This window comes from Artemia franciscana, chromosome 10, assembly GCF_032884065.1.
Source record: "Artemia franciscana chromosome 10, ASM3288406v1, whole genome shotgun sequence".
In the NCBI taxonomy this organism is placed as follows: domain Eukaryota; kingdom Metazoa; phylum Arthropoda; class Branchiopoda; order Anostraca; family Artemiidae; genus Artemia; species Artemia franciscana.
The window spans coordinates 22,470,415-22,490,078 of record NC_088872.1 but is presented as its reverse complement, the minus strand read 5'-3'; the positions used below and the strand labels follow the sequence as shown (position 1 = coordinate 22,490,078).

Here is a 19,664-nt window from a genome sequence, read left to right as displayed (position 1 = left end):
AAGGGGGAAGTCCCGGCTGTAAAAAAAAAAAGTTGATTGTGGTCCAATATTACTCGTAAATATAACCTATTCTTGCGTAATTTGTTTTGGTTCCGATGGATTTTTGTAATCCAGTCAAAAACTGGTTTCAAAGATCAAGGACACTTAACATGTTAGAACTTATGGTTCACTCACCTCAGTATAGAAAAAGAGCTCAGTGTTTCAGTCTTGGCATATTCTTTAGTAATGGATACTTTTACTCTATTGGTTATTGAAGGCGCTATCAATGGCAAAATGAAACCTAAAATGCCCAACCTAGCAGTAGAAATTACAAGGGGTTGTCGGCTAAATTGGGACGAAATGTTTGCACGTAATATCATTGAACAAAATCAAGTCGGAAGAACATTTGTGCTTTGCAGCAGATGTGAATATAATACATATGCAAAGCTGACAAGACGTATTATATCTACAAGTGAAATATATTGAAAACAACGATCTGAATCAATCTATAAGAAAGGAGTGAGTTTGTTACATTTTTCGTTGGATATTTTGCTAGCGAGAAAGAATCTTCCTTCATTGTTAGTCTATAATCGGTAGTGAGAAGTGTTTGGATTTGAGGAACAAAAATCATATGGAATCATGTGACTTTGGAATAATGTTTGATTCTAAATAATGCTTTTTCAAGATTTAGCTCTTCAAAGGAATATTTTCTCAAATAACGCTTAACAATATAATGAAAAATGATTCCCCGTCTTTGGACTGTTGCATGAAACTTCTACGTCATGGTCCAGATTTACTTACTCAATTTATTGACATATTATTTGAAATAAAATAAAAGGATATTGTGCATTTACTTTTGAGCCCTAAATGGATTTGCTTTTGAGCACTACCTAGATTTTAGTTTAAGACGGCCATTTAGCATGCCAACAGCAAAAAAGTTGACAAATAATTCTGCCCCTTTTCCACCAACTATTGAACTATCTCCAGACCGAGACACCATCTGCAATAGACATAAGTCTCGATCTGAAGTAAGATAGTGATCGTTTGGCAGCACCTAGGTTTTTAACACTTAAAGAGCGAATGGCTGTGACCTTGGCTCTTGGAATTAGTTATTCTCTACACAGTTTCTATAAAGACTAATATCGAAATTTTTCCTTTACATAATGTGATGGAACCCCCTTGTAGACCTTTTTGATATTTTCATTATGTGTTTGCACACAGTACACCTTCAGACCTGCAAGCACACTGTGGTATATCAAGTCTCTCTGCGTCCCAGATTTAAAAAATAACAACTTACTTTGGGCCTGGCGCTTCACTAGCTCTGGGTAAAGGGACTCGTCTTAATTGGTGTAGATTATTCGAGAGCCTATCATGTTCACTATTTTCGAAATCGTCTAATAAATTCTTAGTTTCAACTTTTAACAATAATGAATCGGTATCCCCGTAATAAACTTGAACTTGTCCCTCCTCCGGCTCATGTTTAACTATAACTCACCAATTTGTGATTCAGATGTAATATCAGATAAAAAAAATTACCGGTTGGTAAGAACCCTTTCACATAATTATCAGAAGAGCAGCGGTCCGATAGAAAATAGGCAATTTCGAGCGTTAAGGATTCAACCTGGCGTATCTGGTTAGACCTTTTCTGTAGCTGGCTGCTTCGATTAGCGGAAAAGTGCTTCGAAACTACAGACGAGAAAAGTGTATATTTTGTGTGAAAATAAGATTATTCTATAAGTAATAATACTTTTCATGGGGTGAGAGGATAGGTTTTTAGATGTTTGTCAAATATACAGAGTTATAATAGCTCAAATATTGCAAAGGGAGGGTATAGAAAGAGGGTTTCACTAGCATAATGGCATCTATAATAGTCCAAGTATTAAAAATCACTTGGACATCAAGCTGGGTGGGACGGACGGAGAGGGCGGAAGGTGCGGTGACCACTACGAGCCAGGGTGAGCCGGTGCGATTACATTACTGGTAAAACAACTGCATAATATTAAGCACAATTTTAAACATAAACGATTCCGCTTTGCGCGAAAAAATATAAATATATAAAATATATAAATTTAAAGAATAAAAATATGCAAAAGAAAATAGAAAACACACATTGCTGGGATGGACTTGAGAGAAAATCATGTGACTTCATCTGAAAAATCATTGGAAATTATCTCATACCATACCAAATTGGAATATATAATATTTAAGTTACGGCTATTCAAGATTGTAAACACAGCGCAGCAGTGAAAGTCAAGTGACGTTATCAGTTGAAATGATGACAAAAATGGGACATTGGCAAAAGTTGCAGGCCCAACACGTGGTCATTAGGCGTATAAAAGCTTCAATAATGCGATAAAATTGAGAAAAATCATGACGTCAAATTCAATTGCGCATATCATAGTAGCAGGGATCATGATGTCACATTCTCAATGTAAAATGATAACCTGAATTATAACACTTATTATAAAAAGATGTCATTAAGTTAACGTTGATCTAGGACAAGAGAAAGACTGTCCAGATTTGAAAAACAATGACGCTTATAATTCAGATGATATAGTTGAAGTCAGTCCAAGTTCAGAGGAGCTTGCAGAAGATATAAAGGATGAAGGAAATATATACTACAACCAGAAGGATTATAGAAGGGCTCTTGGCTGTTATGCCAAAGCCATTGAGTTGTATCCGCGTGCTCCTTATTATAACAATTGTGCTGCTTGTTATGTCATGCTGGAAATGTATCCCCAGGCACTGCAAGATGCCAGAGAAAGTGTCAAATGTGAGCCTTCTTATACCAAGGGTTATTTAAGAATGGGAAAATTTTCTTTGGTGATGGGTGATGTAGTCACTGCAGAAAGAAGTTTTGTCAAAGCAAAAGAACTAGAACCTACAAATAGTATTATTGACACTGAGCTTAGAACCATAAATACTCTTTATAAAATAGATAAAGATCTAAATAGAGCTGTTGTAATTCAAGACTATAGAAAGGCTTTATATTGTTCTGAGAGAGCCTTGGACATTGCTATGTATTGCCGAAAATACAAAGTGAAGAAAGCCGAATCCTTGATGCACCTTGGACGACATCGGTAAGCTGCAAAAATCGCTAATGACATACTACGGTCAGATAGCGCAGATGTTGACTCATTGCTGGTCTGTGGAATGTGTTTATATTATCAAGATAATATTGATTTGGCTCTTCCTTATTTCCAACAAGCACTTCGATTAGCACCTGATTATGATAACGCCAGAGAAACTTATAAGAAAGCAAAGCGGCTGATGACGAAGAAAAAGGAAGGAAATATAGCATTTAAACAAAGCAAATTAAAAGAAGCTCTTACTATCTATTCAGAAACACTCGCCATCGATCCCATTAATAAGCTGGTCAACTCTAAAGTATATTATAATAGAGCTCTTGTTTATTCTAAGCTCGGAAATCACTCTCGAACAGTTGACGAATGTTCCACGGCTCTGAACTTGAATGATGGTTACATCAAATCATTACTTTTGAGAGCAAAATCCTACAGAAGTCTTGAAAAACATGAAGAATGTCTCAGAGACTATGAAGCATGTAGGAAACTAGAAAAAAAAATGCAAATAGAGAAACCCAAAGACTATTGCACGAGGCAAAAATAGAATTGAAAAAGTCCAAGCAAAAAAGATTACTATAAGATTCTTGGAGTCGAAAAGAATGCCAACAACGATGAAATTAAGAAGGCTTACAAGAAACAAGCACTTCTTCATCATCCTGACCGATATTCTTCTGCGACAGAAGAGGATGCGAAAGAAGCATGAAAATAATTTCAAGGAACTTGGAGAAGCTTACAAGGTTCTCTCTAACCCTATGAATAAATCCCGGTATGACAAAGTTTATGAAGATAAAGAAGCTCATTTCAATCTAATTGATGAAGAAGCTGAATTCAATCCACAAATTTTCAGGGCTTTCTTTGAAAGTGGCCCAAGTCTGTTTTATAGATTTCACTTTGGCTGAGGTGGTGGATTCACCTTCCAGTTAAAAAAAAACAAATTCTGAATAGCCTTATTCTATTTTTAATAAATGCTGTTTAAACAGAAACTTAGTATAATTTTAAAAGGTAGTGCATTTAAGTAAAAAGCAAATAAAATTATCATGCCTATGCACGCAAAGGTTATTCTTTGTATTTAGTGTATATTGACTAATTACAAAAGACTATTCTAAAATTAGTTTGAACGCTGTTATACATTTAATAGATTAATTGATAGTTCTTACAAGAATTTGGATGAATTACTCACCAATGGTTTCTTCTACTCCAAAACTGGTAGTGGATGTGCGGTAGTAGGCCCTCATTGTTTGATGGTTACGTGCTACCGAGCCGAGAACAAAAATAGTTCTCTAGCAAAACATGAAAGACTCTTATTAGGTCTGGAGTGTATGCTGATAGAAGTCAAACATCGGTCTGAAGCATCATTAGACATTTGATGCGTTCAGTGGGCTGCTTGTTCAACATGGAAAGCATAAAATATTTCAATAAAGAGGCATGTCTGATGTTCCATCAAAAAACTTTTGAAAGTGAAATAGGAAGTTGAAGTGTTATGGTTACTACTTTGTGACTTGAAGTTCAATCCTCCCTCACAGGAGGAGAGCCCTTAGCCGCTTTTTTGCAGCAATGGTTTGTTAATAATGTATTATCATCAAAACAGTTGACGTATCAAACAATTAACATGTCAGTTGCTTTAAAGAGGAGCATGGCTAAAAGTAATGACAGCCTCGATCGTTCTTTACTAGGAAAGATAACTCTAATAGTTTACTTTGTGTTTTGATCCGATTCTATTAGTTGGAGCTATGGGATATTTTATTCCTTCGTATGAGACATGATCGTCTCTTACTAGGTTGCTGGGTTCCGTTGCAACCCAGACTAGCTGAGGAGAAAAAAAGATGCCGTCGATGCAGAATATCATGCTTCAAGGACTTTTATTTTTTCGAGTCAATGGATCGTCGTTATTGTTCAAGCAAAGGCACTTTATTTCTTCTATGTTCGGTTTTCAGACTAGGAAGTTCAAATAATATACTTCCTATTTTGATCCGACACTATTTTTAGAAGTTATGGGCTATTGTATTTCTTAGAATGGGGCATGATCATCTCTAACTAGGCTGCTAGCTGTCGCTGCAGCCCTTATACCAATGAAACTGACATAATCCCGATTTAGAATTAGAAAATACCTGTGTAATCCTTGTATTACAACCTGAATTCAATCCTTTATATTGCAACCCAGATGCTGTGAAATTACAGGAAATTACTTATTTGAAATAGCAAGAGACGATCATCTGTATGGAACTATAGCCCAGACAAATAACTTTTCAAAAGATGCTTGTATTATCTTAATTTTTTGGTAACTATGTGCTATGGATGGTTGTACTAGGTTTCTATTATATCCTATGAAACTTACATTGTCCCCCATTTATAATCTATATATATAAAAATAAGATGTTTGTCTGTTGACTGACGTCATGTTTTTGTGTCGACTGACGTCATGTCTGTCGACTGACGTCATTATGAGGATTGAGCTGTATGTCGTCATGAAGTTGTTTGTCGACTGACGTCATGTTTGTCGACTGACGAAATTACAGACCAGGACACCGGGACACAAATGATAACCGGGATACTCAAAGAAAAATTACAGAGTGGGACACCGGGACACAGGGAATATAAATGATGACCGGGACACAGGGACACAACTACAACGGGGACGCTGGGGGGCACAGGGGGGATATATAAATGACGACCGGGACACAGGGAATATTCGATTTGCAATCATCATCAACAAAGCTCAAGGACAATCATTATGATAATGAGTATAGATCTGAATACTGATTGTTTTTCCCATGGACAATTATTTGTTGCATGTTCAAGAGTCGGTAAACCTGATAATCTATTTATATGCACAGACAATGGGACAGCGGAGAATGTTGTATATTCGCAAGTTTTATAAACATATATATATATATATATATATATATATATATATATATATACTAGCTGTTGGGGTGGCGCTTCGCGCCACCCCAACACCTAGTTGGTGGGGGCGCTTCGCGCCCCCCCCCCAAGCCCCCCCGCGCGCGTAAGTCGTTACGCGCCATAATAGTTACGCGCCATTGTAGTTGTGTCCCTATGTCCCACCTGTGAATATAGATATATATATATATATATATATATATATATATATATATATATATATATATATATATATATATATATATATATATATATATATATATATATATATATATATATATATATATATATATATATATATATATATATATATATATATATATGGTTTTAACTACGTAAAACTTGCGAATATACAACATTCTTTGCTGTCCCATTGTCTTTGCATATAAATAGATTGTCAGGTTTACCGACTCTTGAACATGCAACATATAATGGTCCATGGGAAAACAATCTGTATTCAGATCTATACCTCATGATTCTAATGATTGCCCTTGAGCTTTGTTGATGGTGATTGCTAATCGACCATTCCCTGTCCCGGTGTCCCGGTCGTCATTTACATCCCCCTGTTTCCCCCGGTGTCCCCGTTGTAGTTGTGTCCCTGTGTCCCGGTCGTCATTTATATTCCCTGTGTCCCGGTCGTCATTTGTATCCCGGTGTCCCGGTCTGTATATACATTCGTTTTTTAGTTTTGTTTTTCTCCTTTATTTTTTTCCTTTTTTTTTCTTTTTTAGCTTATTTAGATTTTTAGATTTTTTAGTTTTTTTATTAGTTTTTAGTTTTTTTTTCTTTTTAGTTTTTTTGTCCCGGTCGTCATTTATATCCCCCTGTTTCCCCCGGTGTCCCCGTTGTAGTTGTGTCCCTGTGTCCCGGTCGTCATTTATATTCCCTGTGTCCCGGTCGTCATTTGTATCCCGGTGTACCGGTCTGTATATACATTCGTTTTTTAGTTTTGTTTTTCTCCTTTATTTTTTTCCTATTTTTCAGTTTTTTCCTTTTTTTTTTAGTTTTTTTAGGTTTTTACCTTTTTTTAGTTTTTTTAGTTTTTTTAGTTTTTTTAGTTTCTTAGCTTTTTTATTAGTTTTTAGTTTTTTTTGTAGTTTTTGCCTTTTTTTAGTTTTTTTAGTTTCTTAGCTTTTTTATTAGTTTTTAGTTTTTTTTGTAGTTTTTACCTTTTTTTAGTTTTTTTAGTTTTTTAGCTTTTTTATTTTTTTTATTAGTTTTTAGTTTTTTTTGTAGTTTTTGCCTTTTTTTAGTTTTTTCAGTTTTGACGTCACCTGATCCAGTTTTTTCAGGTGATGTCACCTGATCCATCCATCCACAGACAGACAGACAACTTATTTTTATATATATAGATATATATATATATATATATATATATATATATATATATATATATATATATATATATATATATATATATATATATATATATATATATATATATATATATATATATATATATATATATATATATATATATATATATATATATATATATATATATATATATATATATATACTAGCTGTTGGGGTGGCGCTTCGCGCCACCCCAACAGTCTGTAATTTCTACATTACGTGATTACTTGATTTATGTCCCGGTGTCCCAGTCTGTAATTTCTCTTTGAGTGTCCCGGTCGTCATTTATATTCCCTGTGTCCCGGTGTCGTAAGTTATTATGCGCCATACTAGTTACGCGCCATTGTAGTTGTGTCCCTGTGTCCCGGTCGTCATTTGTATTCCCTGTGTCTCGGTCGTGATTTGTGTCCCGGTGTCCCAGTCTGTAATTTTTCTTTGAGTGTTCCGGTCGTCATTTATATTCCCTGTGTCCCGGTGTCCCGATCGTCATTATAAAAATTATATTCCCTGTGTCCCGGTCGTCATTTGTGTCCCGGTGTCCCAGTCTGTAATATCTCTTTGATTTTCCCGGTCGTCATTTATATTCCCTGTGTCCCGGTCGTCATTTGTATCCCAGTTTCCCGGTCTGTATATACATTCATTTTTGAATTGGTTTATGAAATCATTTTTTTGTTTTTTTCCTTTTTAGTTTTTAATATTTTTTTTTTGGTTTTTACCTTTTTTTAGCTTCTTTAGTTTTTTTCTTTTTTCTTTTTAGTTTTTTTTTGTAGTTTTTACCTTTTTTAGTTTTTTATTTTTATTTTTATTATTTTCAGTTTTCTTTTTCACCTTTATTAAATTTTTTGTTTTATTTTCCTTTTTTGTTTTTAGTTTTTTTTTTTGGTTTTTACCTTTTTTTCAGCTTTTTTAGTTTTTTTTCTTTTTCTTTTTAGTTTTTTTTCTTTTTACCTTTTTTTTAGTTTTTTTAGATTTTTTTTCTTTTTTAGTTTTTTTGTAGTTTTTACTTTTTTTGTTTTTTTTCTTCTTTTGTATTAATGCTAAAGCCAAGGTTCGAACCTGGAACCTCTCGGACCTAGAACCTGGAACATAACGCTTTACCAACTGAGCTACTTCGGCTTGAATACATTCGTTTTTGAATTGGTATATGATGAAATAATTCAGACGTCATATGCGGACAGTGACGTAACTCGACAGACACACAGAATTTTTTTAGTTTTTTTTAGTTTGTTTAGTTTTTTTTATTAGGTTTTAGTTTCTTTTTATTTTGCTAAAGCCAAGGTTCGAACCTGGAACCTCTCGGACCTAGAACCTGGAACATAACGCTTTACCAACTGAGCTACTTCGGCTTGAATACATTCGTTTTTAAATTGGTATATGATGAAATAATTCAGACGCCATATGCGGACAGTGACGTCACTCGACAGACACACCGACAAACAACTAACACGCCTACCAATTTTCATCGTCCTAGCACGTCCAGAAGCACCCAACTCGCCAAAGCATCAGGAATACTTCCAACCCCCCCCTCCCCAAAGATATCGGACCCCTTCCAGTTATATCAATCACAAATCTAGAATTCGTTCTTTTTCTCAAACTCACCAAAGCACTAGAAATCCCACCAACTCCTCCAAAGACATGGATCCTGTCCGGTTATGTCCATCACGTATCTAGAACTTTTGCTTATTCTTCCCAACAAGTTCCATCCCGATTTCTCCACTCTATGCGTTTTCCAAGATTTCTGTTTCCCCTCTCCACCCCCTAATTTCCCCGGGTCCGATCTGAATTGAAAATAGACCATCTGAGACATGAGATCTTTCTATATATTAAGTTTCATTAAGATCCGATCACCCATTCGTAAGATAAACATACCTCAATTTTCACTATTTCCCTTCTCTCTAGCCCCACAGATGGTTGAATCGGGGAAACGACTGTTATTAAGTCAATTTTTTGCAGATTCCTAACACGCCTACCAATTTTCATTATCCTAGCACGTCAAAAAGCACCGAACTCGCCAAAGCACTGGAAATCCCCAACTCCCAAAGAGAGCAAATCCGGTCCAATTATGTCAATCACGTATCTAGGACTAGTGCTTATTCTTCCCACCAAGTTTCATCCCAATCTCCCCACTCTAAGCGTTTTCCAAGATTTCCGTTGCCCTTCTCCACTACCCAATGTCCCCGGATCCGATTCAAATTGAAAGTGAAGCACCCAAGACATGAGATCTTTCTATATATCAAGTTTCATTGAGATCTGATCATCCATTCGTAAGATAAACATGCCTAAATTTTCACGATTTCCCCTACCTCCAGCCCCTCAGATGGTTGAATCGGGGAAACGACTTTTATCAAGTCAATTTGTGCAGGTCCCTAGCTTGCCTACCAATTTTCATCGTCCTAGCACGTTCAGAAGCACCGAACTCGCCAAAGCACTGGAAATCCCCCCAACTCCCTCAGAGAGCGGATCCAGTACAATTATGTCAATCACTGTCTAGGACAAGAGCGTATTCTTCCCACCAAGTTTCATCCCGATATTTCCACTCTAAGCGTTTTCCAAGATTTCCGGTTTCCCCTCCAACTACCCCAAATGTCACCGGATTTGGTTGAGATTTAAAATAAGAACTTTGAGGAACGAAATCCTTCGAAATATCAACTTTCATTAAGTCAAAAATACCTCATTTTTTTCTATTTTATCCGAATTAACCGTCCCTTCACTCCTCTCCCCCCAGAGGGTCGAATCGGACAAGCGACTATTTCTAATTTAATCTGGTCTAGTCCCTGATATGTCTGCCAACTTTTATCGTCCTAGCTTATCTGGAAGTGCCCGATCTAGCAAAACTCGGACCAACGGACGGACAGAAATTGCGATCGCTATATGGCACTTGGCTGACGGGTAAGTGCCCTAAAAAGGCAAACCAATTCATCTGGAAATTGAGGTGGTGACATTGCAATTCGACCATGGAAGTAGTAATCTCCAAATGAATTACCATTGTTTGCTAATCTTTCCTCTAGTAAATGGAGGGCTCCAAATTGAACACAAGCAACGTTGAAGGGTCCAAAAGGCTTAAATGTAACACTTACTTCAATTTATGGCGTCTTTTTACATATGCATTTGGTTTTGTTTCACATGTTGTTGATGACCAAGATTACGACGCCGCTATTCTTCTAACCGTGTGTGTCTTTGATCTTCATTTTCACTTTTGATACGCTCTACTTATCGTTTTCGTTTATCTTCTAACCACGCGTGACTTTGCTGTTCAGTTTTATTTTTTTACATGTTTTCAGATTTTGATTACTTCAGACACTTTAGCAATAGCCTTTGCTTTACCTGCTCGTATTGGTGTTGTCACAACTGATGATCCAGGTTGTCGATTTTCACATCTTAATCACGTTTGATAGTTTTGGTGTTGGTTCCACAGAACAGTCATTTATAGTAACTGCAACTGCAAATTTCCGTTTTTGAGCCTTCCTAACGACATTGTGTTAAAATTACTGATAAATAACTGACTAAATTTGGAAACTCAGCCACCTTATATATGAGGAATAACATCATATGATGTCATGACGTATATGAAGTCATTGTAGTTTTTATGTACACAAGGAGTAATCAAAGTACATAAATAAGGGAGTAATGAGAAGTCTCATTTACTCCCCTTTACAGTATGCCACCATGTACCCTCCCTACTGCGCCACAAACCAGCAACTTCTTGACATACATAAATCACCATCCCCACCATGGGAATGGTATTAAACAGCCGTTTAACAGATCATCTCCATTCTGCTGCGATTCACAGTCAAACTAACAATATCCCTGTTGAAAAAGAGTGCTCTCCTTCCCCAGACCCACGCTTCTCTTACTCCCTTCTCTCTCATACAATTAGCAAACAAACAACTGCTCGATTTAATAACCGTTCTACTTTTCATAAGTTCCTTGTTACAAACACTGAGAGCCTGAATTTTGACAAAGTGACCGAACTAGTGGCCCTCTCCCAATTACACAAAATTAATGTAATCACTGTAACAGAGGTCCTGGCACAGAGCCCTGGCCTTTTAAAATCAATAACTGCTCCCAAATCATAAAACTTCGTCCTCATAACCACCCCCTAGGTAAAAAGGGAGACGGAATGTTATTATTTGTAGGTGAATATCTCTTCCCTAAAGTAATCCATACTCCCATCCGTTCAGATTACGATGAAATCATTCGGGCAAGTGTGAGACCCAAATTCTTACCTCGCCCTTTTCATTGGACTGTTTTTTGGTGCTTTTATTATTCCCCAAATCAAAACGCTGCACAAAGACAGCGGTTTCTCCTGCAACTACATAGTAAAGCCGACTTTGTCCTCTGCAAATTCCCAAACGCTTGTGTTTTCTTAGTAGGTGATGCCAATGACATAAAGTTAAATTCCCTTTGTAATTCCCTCAATTTAAAACAAATAGTAAAAATACCAACAACCAAAGTCAATACTACTCTTGATCTGGGCCCAAATATGTACACATGTTATTGCTCGCCTGTCCATTTGCCCCCTTTAGGAGGAAGCTACAATTTTCGGTTATTAATGAAGCCTCTTTCCAAGTATAATCATATATTTCTGTTACCCAATTCTCTTATCGTCGAATTTCCAATGAAGGCATCTTCGAGCTTGGATCTTGGATTACAAATGAAAACTGGCCAGTTCTTAAGGGGAATAATGACATTAATATTAAAGTGTCCTACTTTCAATATCTGATTAAAACCAAAGACGCAGAATCCTTCCTTGAGAAAAAAGCAGAGTCGTGTTCTAATGACAAACCTTACATTACTAGTCACTTAAAAAAGCTAATTATGCTTAAAATTAATCTTTTTCAGAACATCTGAAGCTAATTGACTGCGTAAACATGTAGAAATATGTAAATCTACTTCTGTTTTATTGATCTTAAACTGTAGCCAGTTGCGCTAAGGGTATTAAGGTGAAACTTTAAGGGAACATTTAGGTGGAGTGTTAATTAAACAAAAAACTGTATGCATACAAGTTTTGAAAGGGGCATACAAGCAATTTCACTGGAGGCACCACTCTAAAATAGCAATAAATATCATTGAAACCTTTAAAAGAGCTAATTCGATTGAAAATAAGAAGTTCTGGTGCCTTTTTTAAGAGTAAAAAGAGATTGGAGGATAAGCAGCCCTTCTCTCAAGCCCATTCATTTTTCAAACCCATTCAGTCACAATTTTGAGACAGCTATTTTGTTCAGCATAGTAGAACGGTACAGCAACTATGTCTTTAGGATTATTGGTCATGTCAACCTCCCCTCAAATATACAATTGGCTCATTATGATTTAAAAATAAATACTGTTTCAAACTAGCCTATAAGCAAAACGGTTTAAAATAAATAAAGTTGAATAGGGCGCATGCTCCCGAAATCCAGAAGGCCCAGAGCCCCCTAGACGGACCGTATAATCTCACCCTTTCGGTTGAAAATAATTAAAATATGCTAAGATGAACAAGTTATAATGAACAAAACATAACCGAAAGAAATTAGAACATACTACGAAAAGTCGTGTCTATGAAGAGCAATTTTATGACATTCCTTCAATAGTCGCACGTATCTAAACCAGACAAATTGCCGAGAAGCCAATAATATGGCACACCTATAAAAGTTAAAAGTTGGGCTCATAGGGTTGATTGATTAGCCCAGTATGCCTTAGAAAGGAAAGTGAAGGGGTTCCTAACTATTACAGTGATGTCACGATTCGACCATCAATCTGCCATAGGCAGCGACTATCTCCCCCTTTGCCTCCTATTATCCATTTTTAACCCCCGCTTTCCCTCAGCATATAAGGACTCCCTCCAGTGGCCACCAAAAATAGTTATAAAAGGGATTGCGATTGCGGGAAAGTTCGATCTATCTAGGACTGATACTTCTAATTCTACTCTGAAAGTACTCTCATGTTGTTAGTTTATACCCTTAGCCGTGCTTATTATATTGCGGATGAGCTTTTTTTTTGTGTCGTTTAGTTTAGTTCAACAAACCCTAAAGTTTCAATTCAATACACTCAAGCGTTCCTAAAATTTTGTAGATACACCTTTTTGTCACTGTCCCTGTCCATCCCTAAAATATTTTTATGTCACATATACGTCCTTTTTACAACCTCGATAAACGTAATGACTTTTGATTTAGTTGAATAGCCCCCTCTACAAAAAATGAAATTTTCAGCTCAATACTGTTAGCTGTTCGCAAAGTATTGCAAATACGTCCTCTTGACAACCTGGATCAGTGTTTCCACTTCTACCGATTTATCGGTAGATCTACCGATTTTTGGACTTTTCTACCGAATAAATTTCAAGCCTACCGAAATACCGATTTTCTACCGATTTTTGGCGATTTTTCGCCGCATTTGTTTTCTTGTTAATTACCCTTAGTTCACACTGCTGCGATTTCGCGCAAAATCGTGCGATATTGATGATAATGACAAAAATCATGCGACATACGAAGCAAAACCATACGTTTTGCTGCAATGAAAAATGCGTTCATAATTTTGAATCCTACGACAAATCGCATAAGTTCAATAATTTCAACTTTTTGCGACAAGTCGCATGCCTTGTTCTTATTTAAAAAAGAAAAAAAAAAATAATGGAGGTGGTGACTGAGAAACTAATTATGGCTGTTAGGTGCCAACCCATATTATTTTCAAAAAATTTGAGTGATCACTCCAAAAAACACCTTGTGTTAAAGGCCTGGGAAATGGTCTCAGGGGAAGTTGGTGTTAGTGGTAAGCATGTCTACTAACTTTTTGTAGGCTATATTTAGTTCAAATTTCTAAGGGTCACTAGCAATCTACAACAAAACCCTGATTTTGGATGGCCTAGGTCAGACACAGGGTTTATCTAGCATTTACTATACTCTTTGGTAGGCCTATGCCTAACAATAAGTTGGGTCCATGACTTTCTTATGATGGCAATCAAGATCAAAGGTCTTCACTAGATTCAAGGATCAAATTTTCTTTGACCTTTGAAAATCTAGTGATCATGCAAATTGGGGGATCACTAGATTTGTAACATAATGTATATCCCCTTATATCTAAATCTAACTGTAGAGAAAATAAAATTTAAATGTCTCCAGACCTATCTAGACCATATCTAGTAGGCCAATAGAACTGAGATTTTCCATTGCCAAGCTGCTGCTAAGAATCAGAAACACAAAGAATTGAGATTAGAAAGCAGTTGTGTTTATAGGTCTTGAATATTTAGACCAATAAGATCTGTCATATATTTTACCACCTTTTAGTTAAATTCTTGTATAGTCATTATCTTTATTCATGTAAGTCAATAATCAACACTTAGTTATTGATACAATTATTTCCTTAACAAGTCTTGCTATTATACGTACCTTGAGATACTTGGTAGGCTATTATCATTGGGGAACCCTAAGTGAGTCATCTTTTACTTTTCTTGTACAAAACACTAGTAAGATTCTAGTTGAGTGACTTCTTGATATCTCAGAAAGGGGTTAGGTAAGGAAAATGAAACTTTCAGGGATGGGTCTACAGGCTAATGTATATCTGGAGAAGGTATTTTAAAGTACCCACCTCTAGTCCTTCTCCCTCTAGAGAGCCCTTAAATTTGCTTACATGACAGTTCTATGCCTATTGAAAATTTGACAAAACAACATTTGGTAGAATTCTAGTTGATTTGACTTCTTGCTATCTTGGAAATGAGTTAGGTTAGGAAAATGAAACTTTCAGGGATGGGTCTACAGGCTAAAGTATGTCCCAGGAAGGTATTTTGAAGTACCTACCTCTACTCCTTCTCCCTCTAGAGGGCCCTGACCTTTGAAAATATGTATGTTATAAAAGTGAAATCTTATAAAATAGATCTTCTGCTTGAATGAAGTACAACAAAAGTGTTTTCAGCTTCACAACTTTTGCTATCTTAGAAACTTTTGCTTATCTCACATAACTTTTGCTATCTTAGAAAGTGATTAGGTTAGGAAAGTGAATTCTCTAGAGTGACAAGGAGTAGAGCATGGTACTTCAAAACACCTTTCTGGGACATACTTTAGTCTGTAGATTCATCCCTGAAATAACAAGAAGTCAATCAACTAGAATTTTACCAGATCATCTTCAGACTAGATATTGGTAGATTTGTAACTTTACCTGGATCTTGGAGTGATGTCCCAGGAAACCTCAAACCATCAGTTGATTGCCACCATTTCTATTCGGCTCCTAGCCTAACCTGCTTTTAATGGCTATACCAGTAAAGGGTCTGCCATCCAGGTCTTGCTATAGATTTAATGGTCAAAGAAAATTCAACCCTTGAATCTAGTGACAACCTTTGATCTCTATTGCTGTCATAAGAAAGTTGTGGGCCCCACTGCCAACTTTAGATACTCCATGTCAAATGCTGATGGCCTTCTGGCACCAGGACCCTGACCTACTCCACTAGAGATTTATTTTGATTAGTTGGTCTCCAAGTGTTACTCAAATTGTCAATTTTCTGTGTTAACATATTTTTCCTTAGGCATAGGGTTTTCCAATTGCAAGATATATCCATCACATTGGTGCACTTGGTCCAGTCCCCCCCATGATTTTTTTCTAGATCCATCCCTGGCCCTAACTGCCAGATCTAACCAGAGATTAAATGCATAGGTTTTGTGTATGTTTTTTTTTCTTTGTTACATTGCCTTAATTTGGTAAAATGAACAGTTAATCCTTGTATATGCCTAGTGTGGAGCTATACTTAGCTGCATTTAGAGGGTGCTGTTGTTCAATTGTAATGGTATTTGTTGTTATATTTTAGAAGAGAACAGAATAGATAAAGCGATAATATACATGTTTTTCCTCTTATCTGATTTCTGCCCTATATTAAATCTTAGCTAGCAAATTGACAAAATCAGCAATGTTAGTAGCATATTCTAGGGTATGCTATAGTATGTTGTTTAATTGCAATGGTAGTGGTTATTTTATTTGAAAAGAGAACTGAACAGATAATCTAATAATATACTTGATTTTCCTCCTAACTGATTTCTGCCCTATAGTAAACCTTAAGTAGCAAATCTACAACATCAATTCTATTCTTGTGAATGGGTTTCTTGGCATATCAAAACCTTTAGACCTATATCGAATGTCATATTATTATTTTTTTATGTAGGCTATTGGATATTGGATTTAAATAAATGAAGGAAATTTTATAATTTATTTAATAGAAAATTTGTTGCATATCATAAATAAGAATCTTGCTATTTTACTGTTTTCTTTTAGTTGTATATTTCTTAGGGAAATACAAAACTTACCTGGAACCTTCAGGGGGTGAGGTATATTGTTAGAAAAGTAGCTATGATATTTGGAAGGAGCATAAAGTAAGGAATTTTATGACACTAGTTTTTTTGTATTAATATGTTTCCTTCAGAGGAGCCCTAGCTCTAGTTCTTACTATTTTAGGGAATTAAATAGTAGATATAAAGAATATCTCATTTTTCACTTATCTAATTTATATCCTATAAGTAGGCCTACCCATGTTCCTTGTTTTCTATCTACTATTTGCCCTGTACACAGAATTAGCCCAAAATACTCTTTTTGTGCCTTGTACATGAGGCAGGTTTTTGTAAGATTCCTGGAAACACTTTCCTGCTTCATCATAAGTCTTGAAAACTGCTGAAAAGCAGAAAGGAAAAAGTTGCATACACAACACTTATAGCACAAAAACTAGTGGAAAATGTTTGTTATAGTGTAAGATTTAAATATATTTAACAAGGATGTAAGTAATTCAAATAATAAGTGTCATGGATGATACAAAAGCCAGCTTACCCCTGGCAGTATGGCTGGTTTTCTTTTGCTAAAGTTGACATTCTTTATCATTTGTTTCAGTGCAAGAATGTCAAAAAATGTGGTGTTCCCTAAGAGACGGATATATGAGAGAGAAACGCTCTCAGATGCTGACAAAGAGTGGATCAGCAGCAGTGAAGGAGAAGAAGCCCTGGAAATGGTACAACCACATGATCTTCCTGAGTGACCATATTTCATTTAGACCAACACAGTCAAACTTTGAGTTACCAATTAGGGTAAGTAAATTCAGCGGTTTGTTAATTAGTAAATATGATGTGAAGGTAGAAAATTATGCCCTACTTTACACTTCTTACCATGATAATAAACATGGAGAAATTGTTTTAGTTATTTCTGATTAAACGAGTGTGGCAAGTTCTAGCTGGACCCAGTGGAGTGGCATTTTGCTAGGAATTTTTCTTCCAACTTTCATTCAAATCTGATACTCCTTTCAAAAGTAATGCAAACACACTGAAAGACTCAGCGTTTGCCTGATTTTACTTAAGGTCTTCATATCAGAGTTTAATATTATTAATGGTGTCAGGCATCTTTGTTTCAAGTTTCATTTAAATCTGGCACTCCATTCACTACTATGCTATCAAACAAAACTTAAAACCATATCTCCCTCTCCCTTTTTGACCTGGGATCTAAATCACAGAACATCATGGCATAAGGCATATGTTGTAGTTCTAAATTTTATTCAAAGCCATCACTCCACTGGTTAATTATTCTAAACATAGCAAAAAACTCAACTTTTTTAACTCTTTAAACACCCTTCCCCTCGCCCTATTTGAGTTATTCATCTCAGAACTTGGAATTATGTGTCATGTTGGGCATATTTTCTCAAATTCTTGATCAAAGTTACAACTCCATAAGTTAGAATAAACTAAATCAATATTTAAACTTTTTCAATGTTTAAATCCGACTTTTCCTTGCCCTACTTGAGCTAGAGTCTTCATATCATAACTGAATGTGTCACAATGCAAGGCATATCTGGTTTTATTTTCTAATAAATCTGCCAACGCTTTTAAGAGGTATACCAAGCAAGAAACTCCTTTTTATTTCAACTCTTAAAACTCCCTCCTCTTTGCCTTTTTATGGCACTTGGTGCCATAAAAATAGAAAAAATTGAAGTATTTTTAACTTACTAATGGTTGATCAGATCTTAATGAAATTGGATGTTTGGAAATATATCGTGTCTCAGAGCTGTTATTTTAAATCCCGACCGGATCTGGTGACATTGGGGGGAGGAGTTAGGTACTTTTATCTTACGAATGGGTGATCAGATCTCAATGAAATTTGATATTTAGAAGGATAGCGTGTCTCAAAGCTCTTATTTTAAATCCCGACCGGATCTGGTGACATTGGAGGGAGGTTGGGGTTGGGGGAACCTAAAATCATGGAAAACACTTAGATTGGAGGGATTGGGATAAAAATTGTTAGGAAAAATAAGCAGAAGTCTTAGATACGTGATTTACATAATTGGAACGGACCCGCTCTATTGGGGGGGGGGGATAATTATGAAAAATTAGATCAAATGACGTATTTTTAACTTACAAAGGAGTGATCGGATCTTCATGAAACTTCATATTTAGGAGGACCTCGTAACTCAGATCTCTTATTCTAAAGATCTGATCTTTCTTCTTAAAGATCTGATCTCTCTTCTAAAGATTTGATCTTTCTTCTCTTGGGATTGTTGATGCTACAAGGAATATGATATCACGCGTTCCAACACCGCGTAATGATGTTATCAATGGGGCTAAAAACTTCAGGATTAGCCTAAATGTATTTGTGGCTGTGTCATTGAAAGCCTTTATCTTTTTCAAGTATTTTTTATGTCTTATGTTTTTGCTAGCGTCTGCTGTACTACTGCGTTTTTTGCCACTTTAAAGACAAACATGAACAGTTAAGAGCAGACTGAAAAACGGTTATCAGCTTAATCGGTAAATAGGTCATTTGGATGTAATTTTACTTTTTTAAGGTTGAAGTTGGGTCAGGCGGAGAGATCCAAGAGACAGAGGAACCCGAAGAAAATGTCATATATGAAGACAGTGGCCAGGTCCAGTTAGACTATGTGGCAGAAACGAATCCTATCTTGTTTGAATCCCCAAATGGCAGGACATCGTCGTGCTCATTCGCTCAGCCCAGGTCCCCCACCCCAAAGAGAAAGAAAGCTCGAAGGGAGAGTGTTCAAAGTCAGAATTCGAGAGAGATCTGATCGGTATTGTTGGAAAGGAGCAAGACCCAGACGAGATGTTTTGTCTTGTTCTTGCTGCAGATATTAAAAAACTAAGTGACAAAAAGAAAGCTTTCATCAAATTTAAAATTCAGGAGCTTCTTTTCAAATTGTCTATTGATCAGATCTCTCTCGACTGATGGCAGTGTTCTGTCAGTTATTCTTTTTAAGTTAATTTTTTACTGTATTTGAATATAAAGCTTCTTTTTTATTTCAGTGGACCAAGAAATATCAGGTTTATTAGTTGGAGTTTTCAATGTATCATGGTATCTGTTACCACGTTTTGGCAGATACTCAGTATCTTGCCAATTTGCGTT

General features: G+C 36.1%; 2 protein-coding genes across 2 annotated transcripts; both read left to right on the top strand.

Moving 5' to 3' along the window:
* Positions 1-225: 225 nt before the first annotated feature.
* On the top strand, positions 226-3,063 carry LOC136032417 (dnaJ homolog subfamily C member 7-like). Its single transcript, XM_065712727.1, has 2 exons — positions 226-451; positions 2,477-3,063. The coding sequence occupies exons 1-2, from the start codon at positions 226-228 to the stop codon at positions 3,061-3,063; spliced, it is 813 nt and encodes a 270-aa protein (XP_065568799.1).
* A 10,723-nt stretch (positions 3,064-13,786) lies between these two features.
* LOC136031918 (uncharacterized) lies at positions 13,787-19,558 on the top strand. Its single transcript, XM_065711909.1, has 3 exons — positions 13,787-14,063; positions 17,157-17,350; positions 19,093-19,558. Exons 1-3 carry the CDS (start codon positions 13,925-13,927, stop codon positions 19,327-19,329), a joined length of 570 nt encoding a protein of 189 aa, XP_065567981.1. The 5' UTR covers positions 13,787-13,924; the 3' UTR covers positions 19,330-19,558.
* Positions 19,559-19,664: the final 106 nt, after the last annotated feature.